The 16,003-nt window shown below is 34.9% G+C and overlaps 2 protein-coding genes across 5 annotated transcripts in view; one reads left to right on the top strand and one right to left on the bottom strand.

The window, feature by feature from the left end:
• LOC145286176 (transcription elongation factor, mitochondrial-like) overlaps nt 1-9,300 on the top strand; it is a 39,442-nt gene extending 30,142 nt beyond the window's left edge. For all 4 annotated transcript variants that reach the window (XM_080134963.1, XM_080134965.1, XM_080134964.1 and 1 more), the window contains 2 exons: nt 4,989-5,138; nt 8,869-9,300. In XM_080134963.1, coding sequence (XP_079991089.1) covers nt 4,989-5,138; nt 8,869-9,294 — 576 coding nt within the window. In that variant the 3' untranslated portion in view covers nt 9,295-9,300. The remainder of the gene's footprint in view (nt 1-4,988; nt 5,139-8,868) is intronic.
• Nucleotides 9,301-15,615: 6,315 nt separating this feature from the next.
• LOC145286177 (acireductone dioxygenase-like) overlaps nt 15,616-16,003 on the bottom strand; it is a 52,209-nt gene continuing 51,821 nt past the window's right edge. The window contains exon 4 of the mRNA XM_080134967.1: nt 15,616-15,857. Within this exon, the coding sequence (XP_079991093.1) occupies nt 15,723-15,857 (135 nt within the window). The 3' untranslated portion in view covers nt 15,616-15,722. The remainder of the gene's footprint in view (nt 15,858-16,003) is intronic.

The following is a 16,003-nucleotide window of genomic DNA, read 5'->3' on the forward strand; positions in this document are numbered from 1 at the left end:
AACTTTGATTTTTTTAACACAAATCATATTCTAAAATGTTAAAATGAAAATTTATATCTCGCAACACATAGTTTGTTTACTTTCTGGCTTAAGAGGGAATATTAAAAAAAAAAGTTTATTTTTTGTAAATATCTTTAGGTATGAAGCTAAGAAGATATTTGGCAAAAATAACCTCAATCAAGACTTAAGTAAATTTGTTTTGTTTATTTTAAAAATACAAAAATTTTTTTGTGCTGATGAACTGAGTAAATTACCCGTGACAAAGTTGCTTTGATTTATTAAACCCTTAACGACTGAGACAATCATTTTTTTCAATACAATGTGCAAAATAATTGTCTCAGGCTTTAATTAGACGTACATAAAATCGTGTTTAATTTTTAGTTTTGCATAATTAGTAAAACCAAGGCACGACTAATCTAAAACATAAACTTGTTTGTTTTTTTTTTACAAATATTTTTAATGGAAAAAATATCAGCATACAGAATTGGAAAAAATAATATTAAGAAACAAAATATTTTTTGTAAATACTTTTTTTTATATGAATCTAAAAGTATATGTTTATTTTAATAATACAACAGATTTTTACGATATTTTGCGCTGACAACCCAGTAGCTGGTCCAAATAAAAGTTGCTTTAATAATAAAACAGCAGCAGGAGCAAATAATTGTACATAATTAGTCGTACAATTTTAGTAAACCCCTTTATGTACAATCAAAATCCGGCACCATTAAATGGCCGAATTCAGCTCCTGCTGATTCAAGCAACTTTACACGTTATTTCTACATAAACAGCAGAAGCAGTCAGTCATACAATGATCGGGAATAATTTTGGTCATACATATTTAGTAAAACCATGTACCTATGATAAATCAGGCTGCATGACATAAAAAGAGCGAAGAGACATATAAGACAAAAGAGATGACAAAAAATGCTGGAGAGACTTGAGGAGAAAATAAGAAGGGACCTAATGATACCTTATATACTCAAAAAGCTGGAAATAAATGATTTAAAAAAATTGTACTCTAGTGTACTATAGTCAATGTTGTATTCGTTTTGTCAACCTAAAATCTTTACTCCTAATCAACGTCCAAAAATCAGCTCCAGTTATTTTCCGTAATTTGGAAACTTTCATCCATCTTTTGCCACACAAGTATTATTTAGATTTTTGGAACTACTATTCTCATTTTGAGTTTTATTCTCACAACATTTCTGCTGATGTAACCTTTGACCTCCTTCAGGTGTATTGTATCGAGCATTCCATTACTCAAATAAGGGTCTGTGACATGTGCATCGCCATACAAACGATAGCCTAGCATATCAAATATTCTCGTGCTCGCCGGAGGTGTTGTTCTCACAATTTATTGAAGCAGAGTTATACCCCCTTGACTGCTTTGAGTACAATTCTGAACACAGTAACGTCAAATAAAGGTTAAAGGTTTTGAAATTTTATTTTCTTCTACCATTGAGCAATGCTGGGAGGAATGGGGAAGTCAACTTTAGTCCTGTGTCTTGTATTACTCATGCCGGGGGGGGGGGGTTGTGGTCAGCTGCTATTCAGGTTATACTAAGAGACCCCCTTCACCCAAATGAGTAATCGTTATAGACTCTTCGTGGGTTACTGCCGGACATTTTAATTTCAGAGGCAAATAGAGACAACGCATAAGTTGTTCTTTTGTACTCCAACTTTGAAAGCTTATCTTTAAAAAGAGAGGTAGTTGTTGACTTGTCGATATTTCACATTTCTTTTTTTTGTAAAAAGCAAAGTGATCTAAAAGGAGAAAGAAAAGGAAAAAAGATTAATTTCTAGAGGAATGTTCCAGAAAGAATCTTTCTCGTAAAGGAAACTTTAAAAAACATATCCAGCCCAAAAGAAGAAAGAGACAGAGAATCCTCTCAAAGTGTTTTATTTATCGATGACAACCTGCCAAAAAAGGTGAATACTATTTAAAGAAATCGAATAAAAGAAGATTTTCTTTGGAAATATATTATATATGCAAACTTTTAACTGTTTGGACTTTTACACATTTGAAAATTTATCTTCATACCGGACTGAAACAGACTGTGAACGAAGTCAAAAAAAGATGCTGCTGCTGCTGCTTGTCTCTCGCTCGTGGACAGGGTTCAATAGAGAGTCGCCAACCTGATAGGTCCTGAACTGTCATCTAGGCTTCAGCCTCTGTCCCATCAATGAAATGTTGCATCCCTCTGCCTGTTCTACAAGTACTTTAATAGTGAATGCTCTGATGAACTACAAGCACTTGTATCTCTCCGACGTGACTACCCCCAACAAACCTGACAAGCAACTAAGTCCCATCCCTTTACAGTAGAGATCCCTACGTGTAAGAAAGCCTTTTACTCCAATAGTTTCTTCCCCAGAACTGCAAGTCTTTTAAAGTCCTTTCCAGGATTCTTCTTTCCCAACTGCACTGATATGCAGAAGTTCAATTTTAATGTGAACAAACGTCTTGCTACTCATCTCCCTTCATAATGTCCCCGATAGTAGCTCCCTACTTCAAAGTGACACTGGGCCTTGATTGGGGTGAAAATTGAGTTAAAAAAAAAAAAAAAAAAGATGATTTTATTACTTGATGTTTCTATTATTTTCAGCCCCCCCCCCTTTTTAAAATAAGCTTGTCAATTTCCCATTTTGTTAGACGAACGTGGTGAATGTACATTTTGTTCCTCTGTATATTTCTTGTATGATTTATTTTAGCCTCCTTTTTTATATGATTGTTTATGATTGTTAATCATGAAACCTTTTAGAGTTTCTGAGCTTTGGAAACAAAAGCAACTACTTTTATTTTCTTTTAAATAAATTGAACTTAATTACATTTCTGGGTTCTTGGATCATTTGCTCCATTGCAATATTCTACATTTTGCTTTTTTCTAATTTTTTTTAAAAATATTTGTTGCACAATAGAACGAATTTTGGTAACAATCCAGAAATTGTGTAAAAGGTTTTAAAATCATGTTTCTGGAGTTTTTAGATAAGGGTTGATAAAATCTGAAACAGTCAGACTAGTGTTCTCATCTTAAGCGTTATTTTCACAATGTTTCAGCTGATGTAACCTGTGACCTTCTTTAGTTACTTCATTGAACTCTGAAATCTGTATGGAAATTATTTAATTCATGGGGGTAGTATGTTCTTGTTTCATCATCCATGACCATGTAGAAGTCTTAATTTGTAATTGTAATTCTTAGTATCGCCCACACTGAGGATTGAACTTTTGACCTCTAGAAAAAAAAACAGTCACTAAAAACTGAATTTTATTTAGTACTTTATCCATTACACAGTTTATCCTTACCAAAGAAAGTCTCACCTAAGAAGGATGTGTATTTTCAGTCAGCATACGTGAACACATTCTTGATGAGCTATCCTCTTAAGTAGTTCAATTTATCAAATTTCCACTACTATCGATGACTGACATGTTCCCCTTGACCACTGTACACTTATGAACCCTTATCCTCGAGTGGCCCTCGGGTCTTGATAAGTGGTGACTCTTTGTTAAAAAAAGAAAAAAGCATTGGAAAATGAGAACAAGTTGAGGAGCAGAGAAACTCATCTCCATAGACGCTATATTGCTGTGTCAACCATATCACACCTTTCACAATGGTTCACAAGTAAAGAAGCACATACATATACATTTACATAAATAAAAACACTCCAATTTTGGGACTATTTTATCATATTTGTCCAAAATTTTCTGTGTATATCTATTTAGCAGTTTTGCATGGTGCTGAACTCAAATTTAAATATGTTAAGGCCTTGGGAACTTTTGTGACTAAATGGGGGGGGCAAATGATGTACTTAGTCATTTCTTTTTTTTGCATAGTGCAGAAATCAAATTTACATATGTTAAGGCCTAAAACTGTTCCGTTTGTTCATTTTCACCAGGATTTGACATCTCCTGAAGATAGGGGGGGGGGGCACAAATACTGAACTTAGTCATTTTTTTTATGCCTCGTTCACTGTGCACTCATGGGGGATCATGCCTGCTTCACTTATTTGAATTCATATAATAAATACGTTTATGAAAGTATAAACATAGAATTATTGAAATCAAAATAACAAAATTTTAAACGTTATAAAAAAAAAACGTATCCAATACATAATATTCCCAAAATAGTTTTAAAAGGATTTTTAAAATGTTTTCAATAGTTAAAAAAACAAAACAAATAAAACTAATTTTAATAATTCCGAAAAAAAAAAAAGTAATACAAAAAGAGTATATGCACAGAGAAAAGAACAAAAAAAAAGAAGGAACTGGTTTGCTTTGTTACCACATCCGGTAGCACTACACTGGCAGTTAGGAAGTCTATTAACTGACTGTAACCCAAAAAGTTTATTGCTGACCCAGAAATCATTTCTTATAATTAGTTAACAAAAAAATCAAGCTAAGAATCCAGATAATCTCCGAAATTCTGAAAACTATAAGAAAAGTAGGTTTTTGTTCAGAATATCCACTATATTAAAAAGAAAAAAAATTTAAAAATCTGTATGATGTACATAGCCATGACGAAATTAAAATATCATATTCCAAAAATCACATAAATTAATCAAGTACTTTTAATTTTAGGTAAGAAAATCAAATTTTATGAGTATTGGAGGAGTGACTATCTCACCCGTCATTTTGAAAATAAATCTGAAAAACCTAGGGAGATAACTCAACAATAACGAAAAACTTGCTAGATTTATGTTGTAATGCCCATGAATTCCCATTATTCGTTAAAAAATTATTTTCTTTATAAAAATAAAACTACTTGATTGCTATACATGATTTTTGGAATATGATATTTTAGTTTTGTCACAGGTACATACATCATACTATTTTTTCTTTATTTTTGTTTTTTAATATGAGGGAATTCTAGACGAGAACCAACAAATAGTTTTTATTTGTTTTTGTGATTCTCATCTTATTTAAGAGAAAAAAAATATAATCTTTTAAAAATTGTAAAATCCACTTTTTTTTTTTGTTCTTTCTTTACCAGTCAATTGAGAGTCTTGTGTCGATTGATATCCAAGCCGACCGTATCACCTGGCTGAAGATGAATCGAGATCTTCACATAGATGATTGGCAACAAGTCAAGATATTCAACAAACCTTACATGAAGTATGAACATAATGTCTACTTTGAAAAGGTAAATTCTTTCATGCTAATTCTGTGTTTGTGTTTGATCCTTCAGACTACTGTTCTCATCTTGAGTGTTATTTTCACATTTCAGGCGACGTGATCTGACCTTTTTCAAGTGTATGTTGTTGAACTCTTTCTGTCTAACTTGGGAATCTGCACAGAATTTTGAACGGAACCCACTATCAAATTCACAGGAGTAGCATGCTCTCAAGTCTCAAGTAATTTGCAATTGAATTTTCAGTCGCCGACGGTGATGATTCAACCTTCAAACTCCAGAAGAAAGTCACTTTTACAATTGAATGTTTCCAAGTACTCAAATGTCACGAGCCTACTACTCCTATGATATAAGTTCCATTTGAAATTATGTGCAGATTACTGAGTTTGGCAAGATAATCTGAAGAAGGTCGGAAGTTACATCGACTGAAATGTTGTGAAAATGACACTCAAGATGAGAACGATCGTCCGAAGGATCCAAATAATATGAATAACCAATCCTTATCTCAAAAATCTAGAAAAGCAATTCTGTGTTCTTGAAAAATCTTTTATCTTTTTCATGTAGTTTTCTTTTGTTTCCAATACATCCACCTGTTTGATGGTAGCAAATTTTCACCTAAATTTTGATTTTCGTATTTAAAAATAAAATTACTTGATTAATTTACATGATTTTTGGAATATGATATTTTTGTTTCATCACTGGTACATAAATCAAACAGATTTTTCTTTATTAGTTTTTGTTAATATAGAAGAGTTTTTGGACAAAAACCAAACATTTTATAATTAAAAGGAAAGTAACTCTTCACCCTTTATTATCTCTTGTGAGATAAACAGCATTTTGGAAAACATTTATACATCCCTTGCATTGAAATTGCAATAATAAGATGTAATGGATGTTTCACTCAACAAAAACAGTTATGTTTTTCTTTATTACAAAATAATTGTTTTTCAATTGTAAATGTTATTTATAATAAACTAGCAGGACCCATTTCTTTGCATTGGGGCATTGACTGAGGTGAGAGAAAAAATGCTAAAAGACAATATTAAAAATTACTATGCAATTGCAAAGGCTTGTTTGGTTTTATTATATAAAAATTATTTTTTTGTGTTTACATGTATATGGCATATTTATCTAGAACCTTTGTTTTGTGTTTACATGTACAGGGTGGAACGATTAATTTGTCACCCTAAAAAAACAACAACACTACAGCTATATTTTAAAGCTTTTATTGAAAAAATCAATTCGGGTAACTTGATTATGTTGTAGAGCTGACATCTATTAAATGCAACCACCTCGATATGGGTCTGGAACTGGAAGCATGCTTTTTCCACGAGCGTCAACGGGAGCGAGGCAAATACTTGCTGGATGGTGACGATCAGGCTGGCTTTGGTGTTGTGGGAAGTCATGTTGGTGATGTTCTCAATGTATGACCAAACAAAGTAGTCCAGCAGGTTCAGGTCGGGGAGGAGCAGGGGGCTAGTGAGAGAAGGGTACAAAGTTATTGTAGCACTCCTTCTGAAGCCCAGCCTGGGTCACTTTGGACTTGTGGGCTGGCGCCAAGTCCTGCTGCCACACCCAGGGTCTGCCAGTGGCCACCTGATTGCATCACAGGATCACCACACTCTTCAGCACATCCAGGTACACTTTGGTGTTGACTTTTAAGCTGACTTTGAAGATGTGAGGTGGCATGATGTGGGTCTCACTTGAAACCACACTAAAGACCATAACCATGAACTGTTTGGATTTGCATTTTTGGGGTGCTGGCAATGGTCTTGTTGTCATAACTTGGATCGGTAGAGAGCATTAGTTGTACAGTGACGCATCTTTGATCTAACTCAAACATTGTGTCACTTTGAGATATGATATTGCTCTTTGGATTTGTACACATCTGGCTAATTAGAACAACAACAACAACAAAAAAAAACTTATATTTATCAAACAGAAATGAAACAATGTCGTCTTTTCTACGGTAACAATGTTATCATTACACTTTGTACATGTGAACTAGAAGCATTTAATATCATTTATGATCATTATTTCAGTCCAGTGGCAAAAAAATATATATTTTAAATTTTAGTCTCGTAAATTAATAATTTACCCCCATAAATAAATGAAAAGAAAAAAAATCAAACAATACCCTCATTTATATTAAAAACATTTATAAATGAAATGAGCTAATGATATGCCAGCATCTAAATTTTTTGCTTAAAAATGAGAATTTCCACCACCATAAAAGGAAGATTAAATGTTTATGAAGAATTATTGGAAAACGCTGAAACCATCAATTTTGGAGTCTTTCTGTGAAGAAGAAATTCTTGCAGATGGAGTTAATTTTTGTTAAAAAATGAGATATGCATCAGGAACATTATTTGTGTTTACATGTATTTATTACACTTATGTGCAATGCCCCCCCCCCTCTTCCTTCAAATGTAATTTCGATTTTCATCTTATAAATTATTGAAATTGTATTTTTTTCTGAAGTGGTGTGTGTGTGTGTGTGTGTGTGTGTGTGTGTGTATATATATATGTATGTATAATTACAATTAAATAATAATTCTTTTATATCTACAGACGCTAGTGTTTCATGTTTATACAATCATCAGTGTAATTTCTGCTGGTTGGGAGATTCAAACTCAGCCACAAAGCCATCTTAGACTCCATAGTGAACATTATAAATAATTTGGTAGTAGACTGAAACAATTTTATGCTCTGAATGGAAAATATTTGATTTTGTTCAGTGAATATGATATAAAAATTTCATAGCTGAGTCCTACACCATTGAGCAATTGATAAAACTTTGTATTATAAAAAAATATATTTGAAATATATATATATATGACATCACTCAGTAAGTCCCGTACCTGACATATAGATGAATATAAGTAAAAAATGTACTTGTACTTGTGTCGACATTGCCAGCAATTGGGTTGAACAAGTTTTTTCCCTGATGTGCACTACATTTTGAACCATAGCAACCTATGTACAAATAAAAAACAATGAGTTTTACGACACTTATGATTTTTCTGAAACTTGGCAAAAGTGTGAAGGTAACGTTGGCCCTTCACACTTCTCACATTTATCATTTCTTCACTATTTTTTGTGGCGTCATCTCACATGCAGCACAAGAGGGAGACCATGCACGCACGGCTTGTTTTAGATTTAATTTTAGGATTGGCAATGAGTTTTAAGACACTTGGGAACGGTTTGCAGGCAATTTGAGGTGTAACCATATCGTTTTGCAGGCAATTTGAGGTGTAGCCATGGGTTTTTGTGACAGTTGGGAGTGATTTTCAGGCAATTTAAGGTATAGTTATGGGTTTTGCGACAGATAAGGACAGTTGCAACTCTGACACAGTGGAAGCTAGATCGTGGCTTGGACTAGTTGAGAGAGTGAGATGAGCTTACATCTTAAAACTGACAAACTCGGCTTCAACAAAAAACCTAAGGTACGGATGTTAGCGTTTAGAGGATAGTTTCCCATAATGGTGTCACACACATACCCAAAGTGCAATTATTATTTATAGAATGTATCAGAATTTGTTTTATTTTATTTTTATACTCTGAATCTGTGCGTGCCTCTTTGATAACCACCAACGTGAGAGAAGATGGAGAAAAAATCCACGGCACACAACGTTGGGGTTGATAGTTATTGTTGAGTGGGATAACGAGTGGTCTTACATGACTACAACTTTTACATTGATGGAATTTATTCATTTTCTTGAAATTTCTTTTCTCTTTCCAGGTCATGGAAGCAGTGAACAAGATTCCGGCTGCTGACATTTACACGCTTGAGAAAATGCTTTACCGTTACTCAAATCTGCGAGTTGTTCCGTTTGTTTTGAATCTCCGCATCATCGAAGCAATGTTGGTCTCGATCTTGAACAAAAACTTTAAGGAAGATCATACACACCGTGTATACACGATCAAACCGCAGGCAATCAGCAAACTGTTTAACTTATCAATAGGCGGTGAGCGTGTCAGCGGGCAACATATATTCCGAGATATCATCAATAAGAGATCTGATCCCGACCTTGGCGTGACCATGGCCGACAATCTCTCAAACCAATTTTTTCAGTACGATGGAATTCAACAGGAGAAAATTACTTGCTGTCTATTACAGGCGCTCGCAGTTTACAAACTGGTTATATTAAGTGAAAATAAAAATTAAACTTTTGTTATTTCTTAATTTGTTTAATTTAAATCAAATGTCGGAGAAGTATCTTGGTAAGAGGAAGAACCTGTATTTTGCTTTTGTGAATTTGGAGAAAGCCTTTGACAAGAGGTTCAAGAGATGTCTGGTGAGCTTTACGCGAATTAGGGACAAGCGAGTGATTGGTGTTTGTTGTTGAGCATTATTCATTCATTTTATATTAATTAAATGATTATTGTTGGCATTCATTTTCCCTAGAAAGGTGTTGAGTACTTATGGGAGGGACCACATGAAGGTGTTATTTACTTCCTTCCCTACAGCAGGAAGATGTGATACAAGGTCAGAAGGTGGGGGAAAGTCAAGCCAGCACTCCTAAAGGAGAACCACTCTGACCTATTAAAAATTGCCTATGCAGTCCATTGGCATTCCCTGGTAGGGGCACCTCAAGCAGTAAGCAATAAACTTACTCTACTAGAAAGATTTTCGGTTCAAATGAATTCATGTGTTTAGTTAAAAAAAGAAAATAATCATGGCTGTCATAAGTCCTACACAGGTATCTCAAAAATCACTAAAAAAAATTTAAAGTACTGGTAGAAACCCACCCAATAAATATCACAGTGATTGTATTGGATGGGTTTCTACAAGAATTTTTTTTGATTTTTGAGCAATTATTGAAACTTCCCAGACGAGCATCTCATGTCAGTCATTTTTTTTTTGTTCTAATTAACACTTGACACTCCTTGTGTTTTGAAGTAAATGAACGCTTTAAAATAAGTTAAACCAGAAAAAAAAACATATCCAGTTAGGTAGAAGAGTAACTTAAAAAACAAAGACAATAGAGACCAACATATTTGGAGTTAGTTTATGGGCAGTTTTAGAAGTGGCAATGAGTTTTGAGACCATTTACAACAGTTGAGGACAGTTGGTTGCTCAGTTCCCCCAAGAGAGATCAGTCAAAGCTGGGCAAGTGTAGATCGGACTTCGACGCAATCAGACAGCTAGCGACGGACAACATTTGGGGTTCACTTTTCTATGCTACATGACGGTATCACACACATGCAGAGCTTAACTGGTTTACATCAAATACTCATTTTGCATTGTTTTAGTGTAGCACAATCTTTAGGTCACACAAGTGCAACGAAATTGCAGGTAAGTTGAGAGAAGACAACCACTTTGTGCATAAGATAGATGAGAACTCAGATGCGGAAATAGTATATTTGAATGGTGAGGCTATTGCGGTTATCCAGAAGTTACCATGGTGATATCATTCGATTACAAAAAAAAAAAAATGGTGTGAAAGTAAAAGTTAGGAGTGGATGGAGTAAGTTCAAATAAGTTCTGTCATTAATGACCAGCAGAGCAACCACTAAGTCTATCAAGTATGTGAACACAGTGTGGCATATGGACGTGAAAACTAACCAGTGAGGATATGTGTTTCATGGAGAAAAATAATAGAAGAATAATTCTTTCCTTGCAAACCAACCCTGCTAACTTGTCCTACAACTCTCATCCATTCTTCTAATGTAACTAAGCCAACAAAATTTCCTGTTCTGCACATTCAATTTTCCTCTGAGGTCATCAGATTTTTTTTTTTTTTTTTTTTTTTTTATTACATTTTCACCCCAAACAAGGCAAATTGCCACTTTGGTGTAGGGGGCTACTATCAGGGGAAACAACTACTGGGGTACTATGTAGGGATTTGGGCAGCAAGGTGTCGGTTCACGTTACACTTGAACTTCTGCACGTCAGTACTGTTGGGGAAGCAGGGACCTGGAATGGAATTCCAGAGTCTTGCGGTTCTGGGGAAGAAACTATTGGAGTAAAAAGATCTTTTACATCTAGGGATCTCTACAGTGTGGGGGTAGGATCTAGTAGCCTGTCGGGTTTGTCGAGGGTGCTCACGTCGTGGGGGCACAAGTGATTGCAGTTCGTCAGAGCATTCACCACTAAAATACTTGTAGAAAAGGCAGAGGGATGCAACATTTCGTCGATGGGACAGAGGCTGAAGCTTAGATGCCAGTTCAGGGCCTATCAGGTTTGCGACTCTCTTTTGAACCTTGTCAAGGAGCGAGAGACTAGTAGCAGATGCACCAGCCCAGATGTGGCAGCAATACTCCATACATGGGCGAATGGTGGCCTTATAGAGGTACAGGATACTTTCGGGTGTTAGTAGTTTTCTAGCACGGTAGAGAGAGCCTGCCTTTCTTGCAGCGGCCCTGGCAATGCCTTCAATGTAATTGTTCCAACTCATGTTTCCTGTGAACGTTAGGCCAAGGAGTTTGAAAGATGGACTCTCAGATAAAGAGTCGTTGGCCATTGTTTTATTGAATGAAACTAGTTTAGTCTTGGCAGCATTGAACGCGACCAACCACTTTTGTCCCCATTCCACTACAGATTGGAGGTCTTCCTCTAGTGTTTCTGCCATTTCTTTAGAAATGTGTTCATTCGTCTTCCTGTCGTGTCTGCCATAGAGTGTAGTGTCATCAGCATATATACCCATCTCAGAGGCAATGTTGTCGGGGAGGTCATTTATGAATATCAGGAACAATAGAGGTCCAAGGATAGAACCCTGGGGCACTCCCGCATTTATATGATATTGTTTAGATGTGCGACCGTCGAGGACTACCTGGATTTTTCTCTTATCTAAGAAGGATTTAATTATGTTAAGTATTCTACCAGTGATACCGTATGATCTGATTTTACTGAGGAGACCCTCATGCCATACCCTGTCAAAAGCCTTAGATATATCTAGAGCTACCGCTCTGCCTTCCCCCGCTTTGTCCAGTGAATGGTATATACGTTCAGAGATCACAGTGAGAATGTCTGCTGTGGAACGGGCTTGTCTAAATCCATATTGTTTGTCAGTCAGTAGTTTAGCATCTGTAAGATGATGGACTACAGCATGGTTAATTATGGTCTCAAATATTTTGGCAAAAAGTAGGAGGAGGCTAATGGGGCGATAATTTGATGGGTCTGTCCTTTCGCCAGAATTCTTGAATACTGGTACAACAGAAGCAGTTTTCCAACAGCCCGGAAAGCAAGCTTCATTAAGACATTTGTTGTAGAGTTTGGAGAGAACTGGAGCTACTTCGGCTGAGCACTTTTTTAATAGCACAGCTGGGATAAGATCGGGTCCACATGCTTTTGAGGTGTCAAGGTTTTTTATGATAGCATGCACCTGAGCAGGGGTGGTTTTCAGATCGTCTAGTGTGGCGTCTGTCCGCATAGGAAAGTCAGGTAGGGGGTGGTTGGAAGGGTCCAGTGTGGAGTTTGAGGCAAACCGACTGGCAAGCATGTTAGCCTTGTCGGTTGCTGAGGAGACAACCTCGTGATTGTTGTAAGCGAGTCTTTAAGACATGTATCTTACAACCTTCACTGGTGTTAAGTTTCACTTCTATATGTCAGCACACTGCATACACCTGCCTGATAGACTCTTTCGGTGGTAACACTCTGCTGATTAGTAATGAAAAAACTTGTTTGAGTAAATACTCAATCCACTCCTAACTCTTGCTATCACAACAACAGGGAGGTTACTAAGTGGTTAACAATACAGACTGACAACCTAGGTGTTCCAAGTTCAAATCCAGTTCGTTCCACAGAAACATTTTGTTTTCCTATCTCTGATTGGATCAAACTTTCACAACAAATAAAAAAAACACTCAGCTAGCTACAACCACTCTATATAATTTCCCCCACCCTCTATCTGTGCCTAAATCTAAACGCAAATTGCATGAACAAAGCTTCTTTCCTAGAACTGTCCGCACTTTTCTGTTGGCACGCTTCTCAGGTGACTACAATATGGTAGCCTTAAAGTCCAAGGTAAACAAGTTCTTGTTGTGCCATCTCAAATTCTAACCAATTTACACCATTAACAATTGCTGCACTATTAGCTTATGTTCATTAATTAAGGCTACTCGGGGACAAGTCGTGACTTGTTAAAAAAAAAAAAAAAAAATTCATGACAGTTTTCTGAGCCTTACTACTTCCGTACTGACTTAATTGGAAGCAGGTATTTTGTTTGTGACAACATCGCTAGATTACCATACAAATACCTACATCAAACATGCACATTCCTCGGCCATATTGTTTTACATGGGAATATCTATTCTAGTGGAATAAGTTTAAAATAAAATAAAATAAAGATCACATTGGGACCAATCAAAGCTTAACCGAAGAATACCCATGAGATTATGAGACGATAAAGACTAGATGTCTACAGGTGTGAGGAAACTACAATGCATTTTATTGGGGTTGCTTTCTGTTGCTAAGTGTGAAGGCAATGTTGTGGCAGGTGACATATACGTTACAGAAATTCATCAATAAGGTAAATTAAACAGCTAAATCTCAACATTGCAATGTAAATTCGCTATCTCAACGTGTACTTGAGCTGCTTAACAAGACAATGGGCTTGAGCCGAGTTATCCAAAGTTACATAAGTAAAACGATATAGTTACATTTGATCATTTGTCAGATAGATAATAAAAAATATCTAAACAAAATTTTATTGTTTCAGAATTTTTTTTTAGATGAGGATTGATAATTTGTGTTATTTGAACTATTTATTATTCTCATCTTTGTTTTTATTTTCATAACGTTTTGGTGCATGTAAACTGTTGCATCTTTTCCAACTTGGGAATCTGTTGAACGAAACAGACATAGATGATCATGAACAAAAAAAAAAAAAATGATTATTTGAACTACTGTTCTCATTGTGAATGTTATTTTCGCATTGTTATTGACAAACTTGGTATAGAGCAAAATGCCTCAAAGCAGTGCATGTGCTAGACGATAATTACCTACTAAGCAGACTTAGTATAGAATTTAACACAATATTAGAACCATTATTTATAAATAATAGATAAAAAGTCACAAAAAATTTAATAAACAATTACCTAGTCAAAATCTGTAATTGTTCAATCCTCAATGCTTGCGATACTCAAAATACAATTGCGAATTACTTAAGACTTCTTTTGGCCAAGATCAAAGTGTAGTATCTGTTCTTCAGATGCGGCACTTCCATTTCTCGTTCTCTTTCAGTGGAGGAGAAATCCTTCACGACTGAGACAATTTTTATTTTTGTACCTTTTCTCCACGTTAAAAAACGACCCTGGTGTCTAACTCTGTCCCGTGGGGAGGCATTGTAAATAGGTACTTAAGACTTCTATTCAGTCATGGCTGACTAAATGAGAGCATACTAGCCCTGTGGATTTAATAATGGGTTTCATTTCAAATTCTGTACTTATTGAGTTTGAGAGAAAGATTTGACTTTGATAAGATACACCTGAAGAAGGTCAGAGGTTACATCAACTGAAAAGTGAAATTAATAAAGATGAGAACAATAATCCAAATTATCAATTGTCACCTAAAAAAATAATTAAAAAAAAAAAGTAAAAAAATTAAAAAAAACTGAAGAAACAATTTTATTGCCTCAGAATTTATTTTTAGATGATCAATACTTTGTATTATTCGGACTACTATTCTCATCTTTGTTATTGTCAAAAGGTTTTGGCTGATGTAGCCCTGGATCATCTTAAAGTGCATCTTTTTGAACTATGGAAGCTATACAAAATTTCAAACTGCAATTTTTATTTAATCTCATGGGGAAAAATTGTTTTCATTCTGTCAACCATGACTGGATATAAGTGTTAATCTCATTCTTTGTTATTACTGCCTGTCATAAAGATTGAACCTTCACCCATGGAAGATTGTCACTTAGAACTGACATGTTCATGGAGCAATGGTTAAAAGTGTTGATTATCAATGAAGTCAGCCTTATCACATATGGAAATTGGTGTTGAAATGCTTACTATGGGATTATATCTCAGAATAAACAAAAACTATGTGGAGTAATTTCAGAATTCAGTTGTAGGAGTTTTTGATTGTGATCTACTATGGGCTGCCATCTTGTCAATATATATATATATATATATATATATACACGAACGATAATATTTTAAAAATAAATGTTGCCAATTATTTTTATATCTACAGACAGTAGCGTTTCATGCTTATACAATCATCAGTGTAGGAAATAACTGCTGACCAGAGATTCAAACTCGGTCACAAAGTCACTCTCGACTATGTAGGCTAGCATTCTACCTCTAGGCTATCAAAAATTAACACAACAATTTATAGAAATTGAGTATTTATAAATGCCAAATTGTGTGTGTGCGTGTGTTTATCCACTACATTCATAAATACTAACACCCTTGGAAACCATGAGCCATTTATTTCAAAGACTGTATCCTAAATGGTAACAAAGAATATAGTAAAAATCTGGATCAATAAAATAATACGTTTAATTTCAAAGGGGATAAATAAATGACACTTTTAAGATAATTAATATAAAAAACAAGTTTATTGCGATATTTATTTATCACACCTACAAAAAATTGTTTGCTATTAAAAATAAAAAAATAAAACATTTGATTATTCTGTTGATCGAATCAACCGGATGTTCTCTCATCAAGATTTTTCAAAAGATCAAGATACTCTTGACGAGCAGGGTTTTCATCAGCAGGACGATTGTGCGGAGTCCAAACAGGCACCCCTTTGAAGAGACGCATCGCTTTCACATAATCCTATCGAAAAAGAAAGCATTTAAAAAATTTAGAAATTTAACAAAAAATATAAATTTGAAAAGTTTTAGAAAACCAAATGTTATATAATTTTTTTTATTAAATGAATAAAATCAACTATTATATAAAGGGCAAATGTCTTTGTTCAA

This window comes from Euprymna scolopes, chromosome 10 (assembly GCF_053919585.1).
Source record: "Euprymna scolopes isolate OS-2025 chromosome 10, ASM5391958v1, whole genome shotgun sequence".
NCBI classification, from domain to species: domain Eukaryota; kingdom Metazoa; phylum Mollusca; class Cephalopoda; order Sepiida; family Sepiolidae; genus Euprymna; species Euprymna scolopes.